General features: G+C 43.3%; 4 protein-coding genes across 11 annotated transcripts in view; all 4 read right to left on the reverse strand.

Annotated features, from left to right (window-relative positions):
* Positions 1–244: 244 nt before the first annotated feature.
* Positions 245–4,786, reverse strand: LOC114880663 (stAR-related lipid transfer protein 7, mitochondrial-like). 8 transcript variants are annotated; one of them, XM_029196931.2, is made up of 9 exons: positions 4,427–4,784; positions 4,031–4,357; positions 3,769–3,953; positions 3,418–3,686; positions 3,204–3,331; positions 2,917–3,056; positions 2,143–2,834; positions 1,609–1,959; positions 245–1,509 (listed from the first exon to the last, which is right to left on the reverse strand). In XM_029196931.2, coding segments are annotated over exons 1-7 (1,404 nt in total). In that variant the 5' UTR covers positions 4,429–4,784; the 3' UTR covers positions 245–1,509; positions 1,609–1,959; positions 2,143–2,481. The 8 variants fall into 8 exon arrangements, with proteins under 8 accessions (XP_029052764.2, XP_029052762.2, XP_046142992.1 ...); XM_029196929.2 differs by having other exon boundaries at positions 2,143–2,427; positions 2,511–2,834; positions 4,031–4,783; XM_046287036.1 differs by having other exon boundaries at positions 2,143–2,202; positions 2,313–2,834; positions 4,031–4,782.
* An 83-nt stretch (positions 4,787–4,869) lies between these two features.
* Positions 4,870–11,456, reverse strand: LOC114880662 (mucin-17-like). Its single transcript, XM_046287034.1, has 4 exons — positions 11,307–11,456; positions 10,955–11,233; positions 5,283–10,873; positions 4,870–5,195 (listed from the first exon to the last, which is right to left on the reverse strand). The coding sequence occupies exons 1-4, from the start codon at positions 11,401–11,403 to the stop codon at positions 4,956–4,958; spliced, it is 6,207 nt and encodes a 2,068-aa protein (XP_046142990.1). The 5' UTR covers positions 11,404–11,456; the 3' UTR covers positions 4,870–4,955.
* A 221-nt stretch (positions 11,457–11,677) lies between these two features.
* LOC114880661 (hypertrehalosaemic prohormone-like) lies at positions 11,678–12,762 on the reverse strand. Its single transcript, XM_029196926.2, has 3 exons — positions 12,380–12,762; positions 12,089–12,299; positions 11,678–11,992 (listed from the first exon to the last, which is right to left on the reverse strand). Coding segments are annotated over exons 1-3 (258 nt in total). The 5' UTR covers positions 12,382–12,762; the 3' UTR covers positions 11,678–11,947.
* A 211-nt stretch (positions 12,763–12,973) lies between these two features.
* Positions 12,974–18,335, reverse strand: part of LOC114880680 (DE-cadherin) — a 34,959-nt gene continuing 29,597 nt past the window's right edge. The window contains exons 9-15 of the mRNA XM_046286958.1: positions 18,078–18,259; positions 16,655–18,002; positions 16,354–16,577; positions 16,063–16,278; positions 15,648–15,984; positions 15,411–15,563; positions 12,974–15,331 (exon numbers count right to left, since the gene is read on the reverse strand). Coding sequence (XP_046142914.1) covers positions 15,189–15,331; positions 15,411–15,563; positions 15,648–15,984; positions 16,063–16,278; positions 16,354–16,577; positions 16,655–18,002; positions 18,078–18,259 — 2,603 coding nt within the window. The 3' untranslated portion in view covers positions 12,974–15,188. The remainder of the gene's footprint in view (positions 15,332–15,410; positions 15,564–15,647; positions 15,985–16,062; positions 16,279–16,353; positions 16,578–16,654; positions 18,003–18,077; positions 18,260–18,335) is intronic.

An 18,335-nucleotide genomic window follows, 5' to 3' on the forward strand; every position in this document is an offset into this window, starting at 1 on the left:
GTAAAACACCGTTTACCATCCGTCCAACGAGACGAGTCAGGATATGTTTACAAATTCACGTGCTCGACGCAGGGCCGCATCTCAGTTGTTTCCAGTTCTTCAAACGTTTCAGTCGAGGGTTCTCTACTGTGAGCCGACCCTGCTTCGAGCACGTGAATTTGTACGCATTTCCTGTCTCGTCTCGTTGGAGTATAGATAATGTAGAAAAATTGACGGACGTATCACAGGAAATGAGACTCTTTGGTATTAAAAGATATATTTTATTGAGGTAGAAATAACAAACATTAAATTTGTTAAATGGTAACAATATATAAATGAGAACAAAATTTCAAACCAAAGGACAATATCAGGTACACGATATATGGTTTTCTTTCCACAGTATCTTTTCGCGTCACGTTAAATACAAAATATCCACATGCTTTTAACATTTAAGGATCAACGAACATGACGTGTTATGTTTTTATGCAGATTATTTATGTTTTCTCTGTTTCTCCTATGTATGCGCGTACCTATTGTTTAAAGTTGAGTTTTTGAAAAAGCCGACGGAATGAAGCTTCCAGCTTTGAAGCTCGTAGTTGTATTTTGCTAGATAGTAATAAATATCCAGTTTGCCTTTGTTAACAGTAGGTTTCTTACCACTTGTTAACTGTGAACATGCATTTACTACTAAGTAGCTTTCCATTTACCATTTTACGAATATACCGCCTGTAGATGTGGAGGCGAAGGCAACATTGGGGTTGTTATTCCTCGGCGGCTTAACGGGCGCCCTCCACCCTTGTTTCGGGACTTCTTTCTTAGCTTCCAGGGCTCGCAGTCGTGAGGTGAGAAAGTTCGTCAATTGTGCAAACGTTGGAGGATCTGAAGTCGATCCGATGAATATGTCCCATTCCGTTCTCGTTTTAGGATCAAGTCTGTCGACTGTTATGAAAACGAGCCAGTCATCCCAGTACTGGACTGGTCGATTCAAGGCTTTCAATTTCTTGACTGCATCCATGGTGCCCTTAAGGAGCCGCTTCAGGGATGGCAACGATACCCTCTTTATCGGCTTGAGCGCCATCAAGCGTTCCAGTTGCTCGTCAATCAGCTCGTAATTGCCCGTTTCTTTAGGTAAAGATCGACGCGACGAAGTTCCAGGAGATGGTTTGGTTTTACCTGCGGAAGTTTCGCCCTGCTTTTTCTCCATAAGGTCCATTAGTATTGCCTTTTGTTGTACGTAATTCTCTTGACAAATACTCATGTAGTTTCGTCTAAAGTAAGGATCATCCATGTAGGTTGTTGAGTAAACGAGGAGTTGCTCGTGGGTCTTGCAAAACGTATTCCAATTTTTTTCCAAGAGCTTCAAGCGCGTTTTAACCTCTCCTTGCGTTATAGCCACACCCATGTTTTTAGTCGTTGATGAAATACGTTCCATCAGGTCGAGCTGTTTAGTAACCAACTTGTCCATTGTTTTAGAGGAAAGAATCTATACAGGTGAGCGACGAGTTCAAACCAGGTGTTTCTCTCTGTGCTCTGGGTCAAGAACGACCGTTGATTATAAGTGTCAATCTAGTTAATTTCAAGGCGATTGTACTTGAGATTGTAATTAAATTTTTTAAAGGCTTCACTCACCTCGATATTTGTTATGTGTAAATCCGCCTCAAAGGACCAATGTTTGAAATTGAGTTTTTGAAAAAGCTGACGTCATAAATGAAGCTTCCAATTTTGTAGCGTAACTCGTAGTTGTATTTTTAGCCAAAGTTTTAGTTTTAAAGTTCGTTCTTCAGCGTCTCCAGCACCGTAGCTCTCTTTCTTTCCAGTTTTCTTTACGTTTTATCGCAATCAATATCTAATCTTTTCGTTCTCGTCTTTTAAGCGTCAAGCAAGTGTCACGCAGCCATTTTATAAAGGCGAAGAGAGAGAGAAATGGTGGGGACGACTGATAAGCGAGTGCACAGCATTACCAGTCGGTAAATGCGATCCCTACCAAGTATGAAACAAAATCGAATACATACACACGTAGAAAACCAATTATTATCGTGTTTTTTTTTTTACATCTACTTATATTTATACTACAATTGCATGTACACAGATGTAATGAAACATTTCGATCGTTACGATGTACTGACGTATACGAGAACATCGTGTTGCGTAAATACGAATTACCTTACAATTTTCTCCAGCTCGGAACATCTCTGGATTCTTCTTTTTTTTTCGTCTCTCACCCTTCATTCGAGAATAAACAACATAGGAAAGATGGATTATAAAAATAAGTCAGTCTCGTGTTTGTTATATTATACAGAAGGCAGTGCACGGAGCAAGAAACGATACAGTACTTTTTCACGATTCATCGTCCCAACTGCATTCGATTCAACGTTATCTCCGGTATGTCCTCTTATTTAGAAATATTCTCTTTATCTTTACATTGCGATCGTTACGTTACCGTACTTCCTGCACAAAGTCACGTTAAAAATCTTTTTATCAGTCAACACCAATTTCGTTATTTCAAATATACTGCAAATAACGTAGTAAACCTCTGCGTTCATCTGGTAAATTAGTTGTGCTGGCTGTTCTTTCGTTGCTCGGTCTATCATTTTCATCCCGTTGGTCGCCCGTAAACGTTAACGTTTCGTTTCGTTTATCGAAATTGCTTTCCTCCGCTACCTTCTCGTTCGATGCTTCGCTCTTTTCCAAAGTTTCTGTACCGTTATTATTAGGTATCACCTCGTACCCGGACGCATCCTCGTTTTGGAAAGAGGCGTAATTGGTAGTGGACGGATCAGCAATTTTTTTCGTGCGTTTGTAACTCTGATAATTCTTTGCCGCGTGTCTCATGCGAATTAAAAAGTTTGGCAGTCCTATGGAATTATAAAGATAACGCATACGTAAAAATTTTCACGAGACGATAAAGATGTGTTTCCATTGAAATACAATATATACCTGACATTGCTACCCACGAGGTAACCGCTGATGGAATATTTACACCTGGATCATCGAAATAAGTTAACCCAAATTCAATGCCTGGCTGGTGAAATTCTGTGTAAGGTCTTATCACCATGTACGACCAATACGTTGTCACTCTGTTACGTACACAGAATTGAAATTATTCAATAGCTAAGCTGAATCTAGCCGATTTCATAATGAAATATCAAACTAGAAACAACACATATATATCGTCTGCATTGTTCTAACGATCCAACGAACGCTATAAAATATTTTCATCATACCTGTATACACCCGGTTTCGTAGGCGCGTTAGGATGTTCGGTTACTTTATTTATGATTATGATCAACCGTTTATCCTTATCCACCACCCACCGTCGTTGATACACGTAATCCCTGTTTGCAAACAATTTCTAAAATCACGGTATAAAATGTTAATGTATCATAGATGGGAGCATTCGTTTCGAGTATGCCAAAGAAACGACCGATTACTGCGTACAGGCCATATCGTCTCCCAATAGATCACGTCGGTACTGTCTTCGGAGGACGTTTGCGATTTCGGATCCGTATCGATTATCTGTAATTCACGAGCGCTTGAATCCCAATTCATTCTATAATCGACGTCTATTTGGGTTTGTAAAAAATCTTCCGCGGTAACGTCGTCGAACGAACCGTACACCTTGTACGCGAACAATCCTCCAAAATTTGGCTCTTCCCTCCTCCATATGAGCATGTCTTCTCGTTCTATATACGGTCTCCATCCTTGTGCTAAAATTAACAGAAAAATCGCTGTCAGATAAATCGATTCGTCAGACAAATAAGGGGTAAAGTTTGCCAAGTTTTTACTTACGGCCTTCGTTGGCTGTGGCGCTAAACTTATTGCCGTAGCATGTACAATATTTTATACCAGGTTGCCGGACATCTATGACGATCCTTTGATGGCATATCGCGCAAATCACCGTAGAGTCCCTTAATCTGTGAATCCCTTCGATTTCCTGCTTGTAACTGACAACAAAACCAGTTAGAGCGTGGAAACTAAGGAAAGAACGAACGATGAAAAGAGACGACGACGACGACGAAGACGACGATTACAACTACGAGTAATCGCTTACCTATTTAACTCTTCTTCGCTAATTCGTTCGCGATCCCAATTGTACATCGTTACTCCGATACTACTCATTAAAAAATGTCTGGTATTTCTCAACGTACGATTTCTCCATGATTTCATAAACTCTTTGAGCGCTGCCTCGTCCCACATTCGCGTGTACAGATGAAATATTTGCATGCTTCTTCTGACACGCTGTGCCGCGATAAATTCGAACTGTCTAGCACAAGCTTCGGCTACTTGGCCACTTTGTTGTTTTAACCAAACGGCTATCCTTTTCCGGTATTCGCGAAATCTTCCATAATTTTCGTGCCGCCCAAAAGTGGAAGCTAACCTGGTTCCGTTTCGAACGTAATTTGTATTGAACTGCTTCGATAACAAACCAGATAATTGCACCACGTACATAGTTAGTCTTCTTCTAAGGTGGATACTGCATAAACAACGCAACTGTTCCCAATCGTTTCGTGGATTCTCCTAAAAATGTGAACCGCAAATTCAAGAAACCGTTTTATAGGTTAGGTTGTACTCCGTGCGATATTGAACGATTCAGAGAATGTTGTTTTCCGCGCTCATTTCGTTCGATTCTTCAGCAAATTTCCTGCTTCATTTTCATTTCACGCACGACGATTCAGTTTCCTTATCTCACAGCTATCGCATCAAAGTTAATAGAAAAATGTATTCAAAACCGTGTAGCCCTGATGCAGGCTCACGATATCGATACCCTGAAATGAACCTTTAAATGAATGCGTTCGACCTATCGATTTCTCGAACGTTTCGAGGTATCGAAAGATAGTCGAAGAATTCGATACATCGAACGACTCGTTCGATATTAACGAGTAGCGGCAGTATTTGAAAAAAATTTTTAATTCAAACATTGCCGTCGTAGCAATTCTTTTTTAATATTACTTCGTTATAATATCACTAGTGTACGATTACAATATATAACGATTGCTAGAAAAAAGTGTATTAATATATTTGCAAAGAGGGAAAAGTGTTGAAGATACGCATTTCTTCTCAGTTGGAGAGAACAGTTGTCCTCGTGGACAAAGGAACAAGTAACCTTCGAGCGTTCCAAGTTGGTCGCGTTTGCAATGAAAGTAATTGCTGGTACAGCTTCCTCCGTACTGAAATAGACCCTCCGTTGGGCACATTTTAATCTCTGAGTGTGTCAGCTGTAAAAGAATAAAGAAAACGGCGATGATTAGAAAAGATAAGTAGAAACGCGAAGAGGCATATCTCTGGTCAAAGGTGCTTCTTACGATTCGCGAAGAGAGCTGTTTCTCTGCGATTCCAAGATTTACGCATGAATTTCGTCGGATCGATTGATCTCTCGAGCATCGGATGTTTCTCTGATCAAATATCGAGCCTATGGGACACAGGAATACCGTCAACTGGTACTTGAGGGTCTCGTTGACGATGCATTGGTAAAAAGCGTTGCAATAATTTGGATGTTGCCGAAAACCGGTCGGACAAATAAAAGCTACTCGATTTTTCAAGATATCAGCACGATTCACAGCCTTCTGTTCGGCAAATGGAAAGAGCGGATACTTGTTACTGTCTTTGCAGTTTATTTTCTTGACTGCCGCTCGGTAGTTGCAAGTTTTCAGATGATCGTCCCAAATAGTTCCATGTGGACAGAAAAATTGGTACTTCATAAATTTGACCCCGAATCGGACACATCTATAGAACTTTGAACAGTTTTCGGAATCGCCGAAGAAAGCTTCGACAAAGCATTCCGACTGCTCGTAGCCGGTTTTAGTAATTGCGATCTCTTCAGGTGTCATACACCTTTGGACGGTTGTAATTTTGATTGATTCTTGATCCGTAGAATCTTCGACGGTTTCCGTAGTTTCGAGCGCCTCAGATTCCTCAGAACCTGGGATAGTTGTAATTTCGATCGCCTCAGGTTCCTCAGAACCTGGGACAATTGTAATTTCGATCGTTCTAGGTTCCGTAGAATCTTCGGCGATTTCCGTAATTTCGATCGTATCAGGTTCTGCAAACCTTAGGAAAGTAGGAATTTCGATCGATTCTTGATCCGTAGAATCTTCGGCGGTTTCCGTAATTTCGATCGTTTCAGGTTGCTCAAAACTTAGGAAAGTTGGAATTTCGATCGATTCTTGATCCGTAGAATCTTCGGCGGTTTCCGTGACTTCGATCGTTTCAGGTTCCTCAAAACTTGGGAAAGTTGGAATTTCTATCGATTCTTGATCCGTAGAATCTTCGGCGGTTTCCGTAATTTCGATCGTTTCAGGTTTTTCAGAACTTGGGAAAGTTCGAATTTCGATCGATTCTTGATCCGTAGAATCTTCGCCACTTTCCGTAATTTCGATCGTTTCAGGATCCTCTAAACTTGGGAAAGTTAGAGTTTCGATCGATTCTTCATCCGTAGAATCTTCGGCGGTTTCCGTAACTTCGATCGTTTCAGGTTCCTCAAAACTTGGGAAAGTTGGAATTTCTATCGATTCTTGATCCGTAGAATCTTCGGCGGTTTCCGTAATTTCGATCGTTTCAGGTTTTTCAGAACTTGGGAAAGTTCGAATTTCGATCGATTCTTGATCCGTAGAATCTTCGCCACTTTCCGTAATTTCGATCGTTTCAGGATCCTCTAAACTTGGGAAAGTTAGAGTTTCGATCGATTCTTCATCTGTAGAATCTTCGGCGGTTTCCGTAATTTCGATCGTTTCAGGTTCCTCAAAACTTGGGAAAGTTGGAATTTCGATCGATTCTTGATCCGTAGAATCTTCGGCGGTTTCCGTAATTTCGATGGTTTCAGGTACCTCAAAACTTGAGAAAGTTGGAATTTCGATCGATTCTTGATCCATAGAATCCTCGGCGACTTCCGTAATTTCGATCGTTTCAGGTTCCTCAAAACTCGGGAAAGTTGGAATTTCGATCGATTCTTGATCCGTAGAATCTTCGGCGGTTTCCGTAATTTCGATCGTTTCAGGTTGCTCAAAACTTAGGAAAGTTGGAATTTTTATCGATTCTGCATCCGTAGAATCTTCGGCGGTTTCCGTAACTTCAATCGTTTCAGGTTCCTCAAAACTTGGGAAACTTGGAATTTCTATCGATTGTTGATCCGTAGAATCTTCAGCGGTCTCCGTAATTTCGATCGTTTTAGGATCCTCAAAACTTGGGAAAGTTGGAGTTTCGATCGATTCTTCATCTGTAGAATCTTCGGCGGTTTCCGTAATTTCGATTGTTTCAGGTTCCTCAAAACTTGGGAAAGTTGGAGTTTCGATCGATTCTTCATCTGTAGAATCTTCGGCGGTTTCGGTAATTTCGATCGTTTCAGGTTCCTCAAAACTTGGAAAAGTTGGAGTTTCGATCGATTCTTCATCTGTAGAATCTTCGGCGGTTTCCGTAATTTCGATTGTTTCAGGTTCCTCAAAACTTGGGAAAGTTGGAGTTTCGATCGATTCTTCATCTGTAGAATCTTCGGCGGTTTCCGTAATTTCGATTGTTTCAGGTTCCTCAAAACTTGGGAAAGTTGGAGTTTCGATCGATTCTTCATCTGTAGAATCTTCGGCGGTTTCCGTAATTTCGGTCGTTTCAGGTTCCTCAAAACTTGGGAAAGTTGAAGTTTCTGTCGATTCTTCATCTGTAGAATCTTCGGCGGTTTCCGTAATTTCGATCGTTTCAGGTTCCTCAAAACTTGAGAAAGTTGGAGTTTCGATCGATTCTTCATCTGTAGAATCTTCGGCGGTTTCCGTAATTTCGATCGTTTCAGGTTCCTCAAAACTTGGGAAAGTTGGAGTTTCGATCGATTCTTCATCTGTAGAATCTTCGGCGGTTTCCGTAATTTCGGTCGTTTCAGGTTCCTCAAAACTTGGGACAGTTGGAGTTTCTGTCGATTCTTGATCCGTAGAATCTTCGGCGGTTTCCGTAATTTCGATTGTTTCAGGTTCCTCAAAACTTGGGAAAGTTGGAGTTTCTGTCGATTCTTCATCTGTAGAATCTTCGGCGGTTTCCGTAATTTCGATCGTTTCAGGTTCCTCAAAACTTGGGAAAGTTGGAGTTTCGATCGATTCTTCATCTGTAGAATCTTCGGCGGTTTCCGTAATTTCGGTCGTTTCAGGTTCCTCAAAACTTGGGACAGTTGGAGTTTCTGTCGATTCTTGATCCGTAGAATCTTCGGCGGTTTCCGTAATTTCGATTGTTTCAGGTTCCTCAAAACTTGGGAAAGTTGGAATTTCGATCGATTCTTCATCCGTAGAATCTTCGGCGGTCTCCGTAATTTCGATCGTTTCAGGTTCCTCAAAACTTGGGACAGTTGGAGTTTCTGTCGATTCTTGATCCGTAGAATCTTCGGCGGTTTCCGTAATTTCGATTGTTTCAGGTTCCTCAAAACTTGGGAAAGTTGGAGTTTCGATCGATTCTTCATCTGTAGAATCTTCGGCGGTTTCCGTAATTTCGGTCGTTTCAGGTTCTTCAAAACTTGGGAAAGTTGGAGTTTCTGTCGATTCTTCATCTGTAGAATCTTCGGCGGTTTCCGTAATTTCGATCGTTTCAGGTTCCTCAAAACTTGGGAAAGTTGGAGTTTCGATCGATTTTTCATCTGTAGAATCTTCGGCGGTTTCCGTAATTTCGGTCGTTTCAGGTTCCTCAACACTTGGGAAAGTTGGAGTTTCTGTCGATTCTTCATCTGTAGAATCTTCGGCGGTTTCCGTAATTTCGATCGTTTCAGGTTCCTCAAAACTTGGGAAAGTTGGAGTTTCGATCGATTCTTCATCTGTAGAATCTTCGGCGGTTTCCGTAATTTCGGTCGTTTCAGGTTCCTCAAAACTTGGGACAGTTGGAGTTTCTGTCGATTCTTGATCCGTAGAATCTTCGGCGGTTTCCGTAATTTCGATTGTTTCAGGTTCCTCAAAACTTGGGAAAGTTGAAATTTCGATCGATTCTTCATCCGTAGAATCTTCGGCGGTCTCCGTAATTTCGGTCGTTTCATGTTCCTCAAAACTTGGGAAAGTTGGAATTTCTGTCGATTCTTGATCCGTAGAATCTTCGGCGGTTTCCGTAATTTCGATCGTTTCAGGTTTTTCAGAACTTGGGAAAGTTCGAATTTCGATCGATTCTTGATCCGTAGAATCTTCGCCACTTTCCGTAGTTTTGTTCGTCGCATGTTTCGTTGAACTTTGGATGGTTTTCTTACTTTCAGAAGCTTTAGGTGTCGTAGAACTTGGGATGGTTGTACCTTTGATTGTTTCAGTTTCTATGGAATCTAGGGTAGTTCTCGTAATTGCGATTGCTTCAGGTACCTTGATTCTTGAAAGAGTTTTAGTTTTGGCCGTTTCTTGTTCCGTAGAATTTTCGGCAGTTTCCGTAATTTCGATCTTTGCATGTTTCGTAGAACTTTGGACGGTCTTCATACTTTCGACAGTTTCATGTTCCGTAGAATTCGGGGCGGTTGTGATTTCGATAGAATCTGGGGTGGTTCTCGTAATTTCGATTGTTTCAGGTTCCTCAGAACTTGGGAAAGTTGGAGTTTCGATCGATTCTTCATCTGTAGAATCTTCGGCGGTTTCCGTAATTTCGGTCGTTTCAGGTTCCTCAAAACTTGGGACAGTTGGAGTTTCTGTCGATTCTTGATCCGTAGAATCTTCGTCGGTTTCCGTAATTTCGATTGTTTCAGGTTCCTCAAAACTTGTGACAGTTGGAGTTTCTGTCGATTTTTGATCCGTAGAATCTTCGGCGGTTTCCGTAATTTCGATTGTTTCAGGTTTTTCAGAACTTGGGAAAGTTCGAATTTCGATCGATTCTTGATCCGTAGAATCTTCGCCACTTTCCGTAGTTTTGTTCGTCGCATGTTTCGTTGAACTTTGGATGGTTTTCTTACTTTCAGAAGCTTTAGGTGTCGTAGAACTTGGGATGGTTGTACCTTTGATTGTTTCAGTTTCTATGGAATCTAGGGTAGTTCTCGTAATTGCGATTGCTTCAGGTACCTTGATTCTTGAAAAAGTTTTAGTTTTGGCCGTTTCTTGTTCCGTAGAATTTTCGGCAGTTTCCGTAATTTCGATCTTTGCATGTTTCGTAGAACTTTGGACGGTCTTCATACTTTCGACAGTTTCATGTTCCGTAGAATTCGGGGCGGTTGTGATTTCGATAGAATCTTGGGTGGTTCTCGTAATTTCGATTGTTTCAGGTTCCTCAGAACTTGGAACGATACTTGTAATTTTGTTCGCTTCTAGGTTTGTATAATTTTGGACGTATTCTTGGACGGTTGTTGCATTTGCAGTCGCATTAAGTTTCATTAGTTCTTCAACGGTCTTCACAGTTTTATTGGCTACAGATTCCGCAGTGCCTTTGATGAACTTCGTCATTGTTTCATAATTCGACCCTTTGTCGACGTATGTATTTGTTTTGTGGTAGTCTGACTCAACTGAAATGTGAATAGAAGCGGTTTTGTTTTTTTCGACAGCTGTCGTTTCCGCGGAACCCGGGACGGTTGTAATTTCTTTCGCTTCAGGTTTTAATAATTTTTCGTCGGTTATGTTAATCGCGATCGTTTCACGTTCCGCAGATTTATCGATGGTTGCTGCAATATCAATCGTAATTTTATTAGCTTCAGATTCTGCAGAACCTTTGACGATCTTCGTAATTGTGTCGTGATTCGTCCCTTTGTCGAAATATATATCTTTGGTGTAGTGTATCTTGCCCGGAATGCTTGAAACAGTAACGTTCTTAGCATCGATTTTGAGCTTTCCTTCCGCGAAGTCCGACGTATTCGTGGTTGTTTTGGCTTGGTGTTTATCGTAGGTGGTGTCGATAATGAACGGATGTTCGGTAAGCAGAGATATATCGGTATCCTCAATCGACTCTAGTCGAATAGTCTGCTCGGACGAATCGTCTGCAAAACACACAAGTAGCCGTTTCGTCGCGATCGACAGCTAGAAACAACGAAGCTTGACGCTTCGAATTTACGATTTACCTTGTTCCATGTCGATCTTTGCATTGCAATTTGCTCTCTCTTCTTCGCTAGGTATAATGCAGCTTTGATCCCTATCAGAGTACACGAGATCTTCGTTGCACTCATAAATGTATCGAACTATATGGCCAGGCAGGTAGACGATACACTGGTAATAGTACTTGCAGTTCCAAACGTTCGGGAAATACCCCTCGTTTTGGCACAAGAACTGATCCACGTCTGTGTATTTCCAATACGGTACCGAGGTCGAGTTTGGCAGCTTTTTCGGAAGCGCTTGTAACGCTAGAAAGAAATGTTACAAGTTGTTCGTGGAGATCGCGTTTGGATGGACTCTGGATCGAGTCAACCGTCTTACCTTTACCGACCATATGCTTCAGATGTCCTAGGCGAGGATCGGCGTAAGCGAACACCGTGAAAACGCTTAAGGTGCAAAGAATCAAGTGCATCTTCATGGGTGAGGTACCTACTTTGAAAAATTGTAGAACCGCGAACGTTGGTCGGCGTCGTGTGTAACTCGAATTCGTAGGAACGCTTCGAGTTTCGAGATACATATAGTCTTGGTGCGATCGTTAAAACCGGTACAATGGAAATTAATTGAAAATTAGACGATATACGTAGACGCAGAATTGGCCGAGTGATTACGATCGAGGCGCGGACAAGGGGAGAAGGAGAGCGTGCGTGGACGTGAAAGAAAATGATATTTCTCTTTTACTACTCATTGTTTGTATTATCGTTCCTGTCGTAAATTGTGTACAAGGTACGTTGAAACGGGCTCGGGAAGGTTATGAAGCGAAGAAACGAGCGTCACTCGTTGATTTGTAGCCGGAAAAACGCGTGCTCCGTGGAACGTTATTTATTATACTTGAATCACGATCCAGCGAAACTCACAGAGAAGACTAAGTAACACTCGTTGGTAATTTCTTCGAACGAGTCTCTCGAGTACAGTCCAATGTCTAAGATGTCTAAATCCGCTAAGTCCGATCGATCCTCTCGGATTCATTCGTAGAGCTTTCGACAATCCATCATTTTCTTCGCTTCCGTCTGCAACCGGTAAATGCACCAAACGCTCTCGGTCAGTACCCGTCAGTACTTTCCCTTCTTTCTCCGGATAAAGAGCGAAAAAACCAACTATCTTACCTGTATAATATTATAGACGATTAGCAGCTGTTCCAACGAAGGTTTAGCCTGGAAAATGCACTCGCCGTTAGCCCGCTCGAAACCACTAACCCTCTGCTGGCTTCTCTTTCCCCAGCCGGTAGAAAAGTTTAGCTGAGCGTCCGCGCCAAGCTCGAAACTCAAGCATAACAAGAATACTATCGCGAGGAAACTCAATTGAATCTTTCGATACCTACGAGGGAAAAAAAGAAGGAATTTAAACAACTCGTTTGCGATTTCACTGACTCGAAAAGCAGACGCGGGAACACTTACATGTCCGCGAGTTTCTAACGATACGATTCGGGAAACAAACTTTATTTGCGATGTTCCTTTTCGCGAGGATACAATTAAAACTGAGATCGTCGGATCTTCGTACGCAGGGTGGACGCGTTTGCGAACAACCAGCGACACCGAGGGCAGTTTTATAGTTTTACCACCCCTTCTCAGGACTCCTGCCGGCGCTCGAGATCGGCGCCGCGACGCGCCGGCCGCGGCGTCTAGCAACAGCCCTCGATCTTTGCGAAATACTCGGTTCTGGTTCGAACCGTCGAATCGACGATTATCGTCATCATATATTTCCCTTTTCAATGATTGCGATAAACGTAAACGATCCAAGTATTAACGACACGTAAATAATTGGTTATTTAAAAATTTCGCGTCACAGGCTCGTTCGTCCTGACGGGAATTCTCGAGGACGAACGTCGCGGGTACGTTTCTGGCTTCGAGTATTTCGAAACGGAAATATCGAAGGGTTTCTTTCTCGTTGGACGATAGCGCGAAGCCCGTGACGAATTCGGTTAATTAAAAACGTTTCTAGTTTAGCCGCGGTAAATGTAACAGGGGTAAATAATTCATTTTCTTTGTTCGTTTTATTCGAAGTTTACTCTTTATTGCTACAAAAAAGGAAATGAAATTACACGTATCATTCGTTTCGCGTACCCATGGGTAATGTACAATAAGCCAGTGTACGAATACATCGCTGTCTAAAGTTCCTTCGTACTATTCTTTTCTTTCATTTTTTCGTAATCGATCGTATTCCTCCTTTTTTCCTTTATTCATTTATTTACTCATCCCTTTCTCGTTTGTTCGAGCGCAGAAGGAAGCTCGATTCGGTCGGATCGAATATGAGAAAATACGTTGATAAAGTCTTCTTATCTAATACGTAAAGGGCAGTGTTCGAATAAAAGTGTCGGCGAACGACTCTGTTCGTAGCGTATCCTTCGACGCGATTTCATCGAGATCGTGTGGCCGCGTTTCTTCCTTTTTGTACTGCGGCGTGTTGTATCGTTGAGAGAAAGAGAGACGGTCAGTTGGGACAATCGACTCGAGCAAGAATATATCCGATACTGTTCACGTGATTCTTTGTTGTTCGATGGGAAACGTCCAAGTGACCGGGTGTCGAGTTTTTCGTTCCAGAATCGATGGATACCGATACGCACGATTCATTCACTTACGAATCCTCTGAGATCACACCACGCTTCGCTTAAGCTGCACTCTTATTTCGTATAAATTACACCATTGGCTCTCCCGTGACGCACCGATGCCGAACGGACCGCGTCCGGTGCGTCGAATTTCGAAGCCGCCGACGTGGCCCAATCTCGTCAACGATGCGTTCAATGTATCCTTATTATACACATACATATCGTCGTTGATTTATCGTACAAAAAGCTTACAAATTATTATCACATATATACGTGTACGTACGTGCGTGCACGCGTACATAGGCTGAGTTCGAAGACGCTACGACGGCTGCCTTTTGTGTAACATCGATCGCCAAACTTAACGCGAACATAACGCTGATCAACATCGGATGCACGATATGGCACTCGATCTATTCTCGTCGATTTTTCATTTTCCCCCTCGATCGCAACGGGAAATTTTTGCGTTTGGGAATCTGTTACGCGCGGAAACGAGAACGTTATCTCAATTCCTTCCTCTTCTTACTCCTCTCACCTAATCACGCACCCACATACATACGCAGACACACACCTGTGTACGGTATATATTTAGTATTTAATATTTATATCTATATTATTTTATCCACGTGTTCGCGTATGTAGTTTCGCACACCCTCAACACGATTTCTCACTCACGTATATCCAATTAATAAAATACTATCTATAAGTTAAATAGTGGAGCGATGTGCCGCATCTCTTATCTACACATTTATCCGTACATGTAGCGAATCGCGCCCGCATGTACGTATACTTGTATATACTTGTATACCATCTATAATGTACGTATAAAAAAATAGCCCACAGACTTTTATAATAATTCGAATGATTGCCACAACTTACAAACGCTCTTGCTTCGATCTCGAAACGATACACGGTATCGTTCGGGACGTTCGTTCAGCGTCAGAAATTTCGTAGTTTCGTGCTTGAAATGAATGGTCATTTACTAGACGACCGAGTCGAATCGCTTAAACGCGAATCAGTTTACTCGGCCGACGCGTTTTTGATCAACGTCAATGATAATGCGTAGCTTCTATGTCTATTCGATAATCTCGCAAAAAAGAATAACAAAATAAAAGTTGATTAGTCTATTGTTCGTTTCTTTTCTTTTCTATTTTTCCTCGTTTCGACATGAACGCCGAAAAAATGAAAAAAAAAAAGAAAAAAATATATCGCCCTCTCGGGGAATCGTCCACGAAAGAACCACGTTTTTCCGCGCGCCGTAACAGATAAAAAAAAAAAGTAAAATAAAAAATGAAAAAGGAAAAGAAAAGAAAACAGGAGAGAAATACACGACGTTCCCGTTAAGCTCTGTCGAAATAAAAAATAACAATATTAACTTATGTCGCGTATCGGCACGCGCTTCACGCGCTACGCCGACAGTTACACAAAACTCTTTCGCTTCTTGTTGTCTTCTTTCTTTCTAGGTGCAGAAGCCAGAACAAGAAACAAGAAAACGTACTCTCGGATTCGGTTTTAAGTACACGAGGCTGCGAAGCGCCGTTTCGTCGTTGCTTCGTCAAAGAGAGTGAATGGCGGTGATAGGTATCGCGCGCAAGGTAAACGCATTGCCACGAATGCGAAACGCGAACGATTCGACTCGAACACTCGAAGAGGCCCCGGAAAGTTCAACACCAACTCTCGCTCTCCCGTTCTCCTACACCGTCGCTCTCCTCGTCGCTAGGCTCTTCACCGTACATGTCGGCCAACTTTCGGAATCTCGGACCAAAGTGAGACAAATAGTTGAACTTGAGATCTCCATCGTCGGTACCTGCGGGTGAAACATTGTAAAACGTTTAATTAACCGATTATACGACGATTACAGGTTGTTGAGCAGATTGTCTACGTACACGAAGCTAAAGACGACAAGGAACCCTCGGAATTGCCTTCACCCTCGTACGCGTAGTGTCTGACATCGTCAAACGGATTCGTGTCAGGATCCTTGTCACAGCTTTCCTTTTTGCCGTCCAGGAAACCGCAAATATCTGGTACTTCATCGGGCGCTTTAAAGAAAAGGAATAAGGGAGAAAGTAAGTAAGAAAGATATAGATGATTTTGTTGCGTCGCCACCCTTGCCTTCCTCTCACCTCTAGTTTGCAAACCAACAGGTGCTATTTTCGAATCGATTGGCGGGTCGTAAATAGTTCGCAGAACGTTCAAGTCGTAGCCGGTGTCAACCTCGCCGCCTCCTTCGTCCTCGTAATTAATTATATTTTCCCTGATATCGTCCATGTCCTTGTACAAGTCGTCGGTCTTTCGCCTGTGCACCACCACCGCTAGCAAAAGTATCAACAAGATCGCTACGCAAACCAGTATCGCCACCAGAAAGTTAGTATCGATTCCAAAGGAAACAGCCTTGGCCATTCCGTGATCGCAGCCAGGATCCGCGTTTCTAGATAACGACGGCATTCCCAAGTTGTAAGTCTGAAACACGGGAGAATCGATTAGTGTTCGTCAAGGACACTTGTCACGTCTACTAATTCATTAACAGTTTTTAATTACATTTCCATTAAAGGTCATGTTGCGTATGCAACCAACAAAGCCCCTGTCCGTCGGCTTGTAATCCCAACCCAGTTGCGAATGCAACTGCGCCAAGTTGCTCAACGACCCTCCGACTTGCATCGGGCTGTTGACGTTCAAAAATTCGTTCGACCCTTGCGGTGCTGTTAAACTCATGCAAGCCGAGATGCCGCAATTATCCACCTTCATCTCGATTGCCTGTTAAACGAACGAAAAGTAAACGATACATCCATTGCCTTTTAGATCCCGAGAAACGAACGAAATGGCACTTACGTTCTTCGTCCAGTAAACGTCAATCTTGTGGCTTTTGCCATCGGTGAGTTTGATTTGTCGCTGATCTAGCCTTGCGGTGCCGGTTCCGTAATCCACATAAAGAACCGCGTATCCCTGTTGCAGCTCCAAGGCCATAAAATCCTGAATCTTAATTTTAGGACTGTACGTCATCGGGCCGAAGTAGAACACCAGACCGTTGTCCACGTGAGGCGTTATCTCGAGACCTAAAAATCGTGCGAAGATTTTGAATGAACGATGAACGAGGAGAAAGAGAGGCGCAAGGAGAATGACGAAAACTGACCCAAGTGAGAATCGTCGCAAGCTTGACCAGGCGGCGGCATCACGGCCCATCCATCGCCATGGAAACCGATACCGAGGAGCTCGCATCTGGGTCCTTCGAGTCCTGGCGGACATTCGCAACGTTCGGCAAGAGGCGTGCCTCCGTTCAAGCAAACCAACGGCTCGGCTATGTGACAGGTACAAAGCGGATCCACGATCGCTCGTACGCCGACGAACGAACTGGTGTTCGTGTAAACCGCGTACGGCTCCGTGCTGACGTTCAAGTAGCTGCGACAAGAATTGTTGCAATGCAGCTTCTCGAAGAGACACTCGTCGATATTCACCAGCAACACGTCGGTCTTTAGCTCTCGCTCGATTTCTTTGGTCTGTTGCGCCAATATCGTGTTCAGTTTCTCGGGGGCGTAATAAGGGCTACCGTGAGCCGAAAATCGTACGTCCAGCAAATTCTTGTCGTTGTGATGCGGAGAATGAAGCACCGTGAACACGTCCACGTTCTCCACCGAGGTGTTCAACATGTTTGCTATCCTCTCTTGGAATATCTCCTTCTTGCTGACGCCGGATTCGTCGGGCGCGACAAACTCCTCGGCGTTCATTCCGTAGAAACGCACCGAGCCGGACCTGGACACTGCTTCTTCGGGCAGCTCTCTTACGGTTACGTTCACGTAAGCGTTCACTTGATGTCGCGGGATAAGCAGACTATGCTCGGTCACGACGAACTTCAGAACGAACGTGTCGTTGGACACACCGGACAGCAAAGTGATCATGCCGGTTTCTTTGTTTAAATGAAAGCCTTCGGGGGTGACGGAGGCCCAAGCGAAATGTTTGTCAGGCAAGTCCCAATCGTCCGCGTCGTTTACGTAGACCCGACCGATCTCAGTACTGGGCGCCTCCCCTTTGTAGTTGTACACGAATATAGAGCTGGAACCTTCGGACATCGGGTTGTCGTTCTCGTCGCCGATTATCACGGTCAACGTTGATGTTCCCGTCATCGGTGGCTGACCGCTGTCCGTGATCGCTATCGCGATATCGTAACTCTTTCGTTCCTCGCGATCGAACTTGACCCGCGCGAACAGATCGGCGTCGCGAATCGCAAACTTGTCGAGAATCGACTCGTCGGCGGTATTCTCGTCGATCTGGAAATGAAACGGAGGCCCGTTCTCGTCCGAGTCCCAGTCCCGAGCTTTTAATTCCGTGATCTTTCCAGGCAGTTTGTTCTCCCCCCAAACCACCGGATACGGCATATCGAGGAACGGTGCATTGTCGTTTATATCGATCAACGTGATGTTCACCATCACCAATTCTCGCAAAGCGGTCGGAGAACCGTCTTCGTCCCGCGCCATCACGATTACCTGAAACACGTAACGCCGATTTATCGGTAATACTTCCTTACCGATTTCCACCCTCGTTCCTCGAAAGATACTTACGGTCCACATGGAATAACCATACGGTGCGTCTCGGTCCAGTGGTTTCTTCAGTGTCATGCAGCCGGATTTATCGATACCGATCAAAGGTTGTTGATCTTCTTTCACGATGAAATACGCAATGTGCTGATCGGCGTTTCTGTCCTTTATGTCAGGATCGTAGGCAACCACGGTGGTGATGCATCCTGTAAAGTATCGAGTATCGTTTAGCCGCGTTTAAATCGGAAAACTACAAACGCGTTTTTCTCGAGTCGAGATCTT

The sequence above is a fragment of the Osmia bicornis genome, chromosome 9 (genome assembly GCF_907164935.1).
Source record: "Osmia bicornis bicornis chromosome 9, iOsmBic2.1, whole genome shotgun sequence".
NCBI classification, from domain to species: Eukaryota; Metazoa; Arthropoda; class Insecta; order Hymenoptera; family Megachilidae; genus Osmia; species Osmia bicornis.